Genomic DNA, 5,665 nt, shown 5'->3' with positions numbered 1-5,665 from the left:
CGGAAGGATACTCTTGTATTAATCCGCATCCATTGAGATCCAACATGTTGCCCATGGGACAGTGCGTGATGCGGTCGGAATTGGAAACAAAGAGGCAACAATTTTCATAACCAGACGTAAGGTGTAGAAGTATACGAGCTAATTCAATATGGTAGATGGATTTAGACTGAGAAGTTGTCATTTTCTCATGTGTTTAGTCTGTCTGAAAAGAGACTTACTACTTTTCTCTTGACCTCGGATCAGGCATTTTAGGACTAGTCCATTCTATTCTGAGAATGGGGAACTAATAGTGGGACTAACATATTAGCAAGAATAAATTGGAAAACTGTTGCAAACAATTAAGTCGTTACCTGTATTTTTTTATATTTCTATGTCTTTAAAGGTTTTTATCAAGACACAAATAACAATGATATGAAAAAAATCTCGTTTCACCCCCTCTATGTCTACATCCAATGTTCCGTACAAAATGATGCAATCGCCGAGAGGCAACAACCACCCGAGGCCGAGTATTCAGAAGAGTAGTTCAACCGTTTATCTTGCGATATACGATACATTCACACACTATCACCAACAGGCTGCCTTGCGTTCAAGTTTGGACGGATTTACATCGGCTCACATACTTGGCGGAGGCAACTAAAACAAAACACTCCGAGGGCGCCACCTCTGATATTGCCTCATACTAGTTTGGTCTCATAGTTCCAGAGAATCGATTATTGTACATATGGAAAAGCTGCAGTTTCATGTAAAGCTGCAAGGTGGCCCGAACTGACTTCTTCCGTAGACCATTTTTCTAAGAAAATAAACTTGAGTTCCACGACCTCATGCCTTGGCCAAATTTATATGTTAACTTTTTCGAGTGACATATTATAAATGTTTCTAATTGACTATGCAAATAAGATAAGATCGTCATTTGCATAAACAATGTAAGGTGATCGTGTTCTCTACCCAAATAACACAAGTTGAGAAGGCTATTGAAGCATTTCCTCACAGATTATTTAAATAAGACCCTGATTTGCATGTCTTATGTCAAATAATGTTCTCCTTTACTTGCATTCCAAATGCCACAAGAATGAAATTACCATCATATACCAGAATGGAATTATATTATTTTCTCATTGATTACAGAAATTATGTCTTCACTTACGTAATCGATTTCTATCAAAACTCTGTCATGTCATATTGCCTGCGTCGACGTCTACACGTCTACATGCCGTTTTCTGATTGCTTTTCGCGATATGATTACTGTCAGAGCGGGACGTAGTTGGGAAAGAATGTCCTACAGCCGGTCTGCATCGTGCATGTCGGGGGATCAGCATTCTACAGTGTCAACGAGCCAATCAGACGAACATTAGATACACCTTGGAAGTTCCTACATGGTAATGAAAACACTGACGCTTTAGCGCAATCTTGATATATATTCGCTATAGAAACGCCCCGGAGAAGATACGAAGTTTTAACCATACCTAGTACCTGTGAACTTGTGTGAAATCCCAAACAACAAGCAATCAAGAAGGTTGAAGCACAGTCTAGCATATGCTAACGGTACTGCAGGTCTGAAATTTCTCGTTACCTTCGCCGAGAAGGTTATGCATAGGGTAGCGTTTGTTTGTTTGTTTGTGTGTAGTGGACCAGCATAACTCGAGAATGCCTTGATGGACTGTCTTGGTATTTGGTATGTTGGTAGGTTTTGATGAGACCTGAAAACGATTAGATTTTGGCCCCCCTAGCGGCTTCTTACGGTACTGCAGCGGAACTTCCTGTATCTCGTGTTCTGGACATGCAATGGAACTGATTTTTGAGTGGTAGATAGATCTTTGGACAGAGAGTAAGTGGTATGGGTTTTGCGTCTGACTTTGAAGGGGAATAACTCAAGAAGGGCTTGATGGATGGTAATGATTTTTGGTAAGTAGATAGCTTGAGTGATGATGTACATGATTAGATACTTCTTATGCAAATCAGTATCTAATTTGCATAATTAATGAGGAAAGTTTGTACATCCGCCAAATTCCATGATAGGACTCTGAAACATGTGACATACGTAACTGAGGAAGAGAGAAATATTAATTGATATGAGCTATGCCAATGAAGACCTCATTTGCATAATTAATGAGAAAATACTATGACTCAAGATGGCCTTGATGGATGGTCATGATTTTCGGTATGTAGATAGCTTGTGTGATGCTTAGTATAATTGGACGATAATTATGCAAATCAGATTCTAATTTGCATAATTAATGAGGCAACTTTAAAAAAACGCTTTGTTCCATGATATGACTATTCAAATTGTAACTGAAGAAGAGAGGAATGTTGATGGATGATAAATATGCAAATGTGGGCCTAATTTGCATACTTAATGAGAAACTACATGTACTATAATTCCATACTGGTAAATGACGGCAATTTCATACATTTCGTACTTTTTTGTGGCTTCGGGAAGTTATGTGAATGTGAACATCGTTGAATCAAATTATGCTAAAAAGGACCTAATTTGCATAATTGATGATAAATCTTAGCATTACCTTCTTTGTTAAGCTCATAATTTGTTAAGCTCATACGTTGGACATGTTATATTTTAAGACAATCAACTTGTATGATTTATAATTGATGAGAAACACTCCTAATACGTCAGTCATAAGGGTTAAAATCATTTGGCGAAGGTATGAGGTCATGGAACTTTAGTTTCCAATATGGAAGGGAGAACAAGCCCAAACGTTCAAAAAAGTTCTCACCACTATGGGATATTATAGATAGCTGTTACGAAAGCGCGTTGTTAAGCGCTAATAAACTGATGCGTATATATATATAGTTTTTGCTATGTTCTGACTTATCGCAATGATAATGTTATCATTCGACGTCTATTTTCTGCTTTTACTACGGAGCGGAGTAGAGGGATGTTATAAAACATGAAAACTTGCATGATGCTGCCCAACGTGCTACTAGGCACGGCTAAGAGGAGATAAGAGAAAGGTAACATACCTGTGTGTTGTTATGTCGAGCAGATTGTGAAGATGTTTATTGGGCCACGCGATGGGACCAAAGTACAAATTCTAGTGATAAAGACGACTTGTTTGTCACAGTACTCAGTCCAGCCATGGAGTCGGCATCGTTTTTCTCACTATTTTTCGTTCTTTCATCTGCACTAGGTAATGTTGACAGAAATGTACCCCAGAATGGGCCAATTGCGAAAACACAGTTTGGCCCGGTAAAAGGGATCTATGCTGATGAGGCAGCCATCTTCTATGGGCTGCCCTTTGGCATGCCACCAGTAGGAGAAATGCGTTGGAAACCACCACAGCCGTTCAACACTCCTTGGGCACCACAGACCTACAACGCCACCTTTATACGACCTGGCTGCTATCAGGTAGGTCTCCCAGGATGACCTACAAGATGTTTTAATCTCGTCCTCTATTATCAGTTAGTCTATAGTCTTCAAGACAAAAGATTTTTTGGCTGCACAAGAATACATTCATTCCTATACTGGTCTATACTGTTATGTTGATGTGCGTTGCCTCCTTTCTCCCATACAGACTGCCTGCTACTATTTATCTGATGTACGTCAGGAGTTCGGCTGTCCACGGGATAACAAGTTCAGCGAAGATTGCCTACACCTCAACATCTTCACCCCCCTCCCCTTCAATCCTTCAGAAAAGTTACCGGTGGCAATTTGGCTGCCAGGGAAACGGTACAAGTATGGCTCAGCTACAGACCTGGTTCTTGATGGCAGATTTTTAGCCAATAAAACAAGGGCCATTGTGGTCACCACGAACTACAGACTTGGGGCTCTGGGCTTTCTGGTAGCTGGGGAGGGTGAGGGAGCAGCTAAAGGGAACTATGGAACACTGGATCAGATAGCTGCCATGCGATGGGTTCAGAGTAACATAGGTAGCTTTGGAGGGGACAAAGACCAGGTGACCATCATGGGGCAAAGTTCAGGAGCAGATTCTGTGGCGCTTCATCTCATGGCAGAAAATACTGAAGACCTCTTCAAACAAGCCGTCATGATGAGCATTCCCTTCATTCCTCACAAGACACGTGCTGAAGCCTTGCAGCTAAGCAAGGTTGTAGCTGAACTTCTGAACTGTACCACAGGCAACATGACATGCTTTCGGGCTGCAACACCAGACAAGGTCAACAAGGCCGGGTCCAATTCGGAGCCTGTCGTCCCAACCGACATCATACAGAAGTATGTGGAGTGGGCACCTTATGTTGATGGAGTCACCGTCAAGACTCAACTCCTCCAGGACATATTTTTGAAAGGGAAATTCCAGAAGAAGCCCTTCATCATTGGTTCTACCACTGATGACGCTTGTCCGATCATGTATGACGCATGGAATGTCAGCATGACGCAAAGCTTGTATGAAGAAGTCATGCTTAGTGTTTTCCTGGGGAAAGCAGAATTAGTGCTGCAAGAGTACCCGCCGGCTTCATCGGGAGACCAACGCCCGACGCTGTCGCGTGCTTCCACAGACCATTATTATGCCTGTCCTGCACGGAGGGTGATCCGAGCAGCCACCAACTTTGAACTGTCCAATGTGTGGCTTTACCGTTTTGATCAGATCATGACGAAGTCCAATGATGTGGAAGTGTGGGCAAAGTTCGACCAGGAGTGCTATAGCCACGTCTGCCATGGATCCGACGTCCCCTATCTCTTCCAAACCCTGAAGCTGGCCGGACTGAACGTGACAGATGAAGAACAGAGCACAGCCGACTCAATGGCCTACTTCTTTGGAAACTTCCTCCACACCGGAGATCCCAACAACTCAGGATGGCGAGTTTCCTCCCAGCACCAGGTCCATCCACAACAGCCTGGTGACGTCATCAACTGGCCAAAATACAACAAGCTCAACAACTACATCAACATGAAGTTCGCTGCACCAACTAACCAACAGGAACAGGGATATCTGGCTGAGAAGTGTGATTTCTGGGACAAGAACTTTCCATAAACATTGACACAGCATCTCAAAACATGTCAAATCCCTTTCACCAACTTTGAACTGTCCGATGTGTGGTTTTACCGTTTTAGGTTTTAGATGAAGAATCTAGATTCAAATGTTGGTTATCATCATCTTTTTGGGGTATCAGGCCTAGATAACAACGATCTCCTGAAACTTGCTATACACTCATGATTGAACAGACATCATATGAACAATTTGAACAATTATCTGTTAATTGTTTATCTCCTTACAATTTTGCACATCAGTGTACGATCAACGGTACGAAATGTCAACATGTGTTAATTGAGCTAATTATTCATAGCAAACAAAACAGCCCTAAAAGTCGCCCAGTGCTATGCGGACATGCGCACAGTTTCGTCACAGGGGGTCATGAGAGATCTTAATGTGTGTTATGACGTCAGCAACGTGTTCTATGTTAACAGGCAAACTGATCAAACAAGCTGGCGAATCAACAAACTTTTGAATAATGATTAACGTACACGTTAACCAGATCTAGATAAAGAATGGTATTGTTGTGGTGACAAGGATTCGTGCCAGACTGATACACATGTGCAAGATATCTAATGTTAATACGTCGTACAGAAAAGTGATACGGCAATGATATTAGGAAAACCAGCATTTCCATATGTGTTTTAACTTAAAAGTAGTAAGTGGCGATTTTCCAATCCCAACAAATATCTTTCCAAATATCAATATATCATGGGGTAATA

The 5,665-nt window shown here is 41.6% G+C and overlaps 1 protein-coding gene across 1 annotated transcript; it reads left to right on the top strand.

Moving 5' to 3' along the window:
- The first annotated feature begins 3,274 nt into the window (after window positions 1-3,274).
- On the top strand, window positions 3,275-4,943 carry LOC136438367 (crystal protein-like). The gene is made up of 2 exons (XM_066433134.1): window positions 3,275-3,361; window positions 3,528-4,943. Exons 1-2 carry the CDS (start codon window positions 3,275-3,277, stop codon window positions 4,941-4,943), a joined length of 1,503 nt encoding a protein of 500 aa, XP_066289231.1.
- Window positions 4,944-5,665: the final 722 nt, after the last annotated feature.

The sequence above is a fragment of the Branchiostoma lanceolatum genome, chromosome 7 (assembly GCF_035083965.1).
Source record: "Branchiostoma lanceolatum isolate klBraLanc5 chromosome 7, klBraLanc5.hap2, whole genome shotgun sequence".
Lineage (NCBI taxonomy): Eukaryota > Metazoa > Chordata > Leptocardii > Amphioxiformes > Branchiostomatidae > Branchiostoma > Branchiostoma lanceolatum.
This window is presented reverse-complemented; position numbering and strand designations above follow the sequence as displayed.

Coding starts and splice junctions, on each gene's coding strand:
- LOC136438367 (XM_066433134.1), top strand. CDS start 3,275: ATGCGTTGGAAACCACCACAGCCGTTCAACACTCCTTGGGCACCACAG. Junction 3,362..3,527: donor TACGACCTGGCTGCTATCAG/GTAGGTCTCCCA, acceptor TCTCCCATACAG/ACTGCCTGCTACTATTTATC.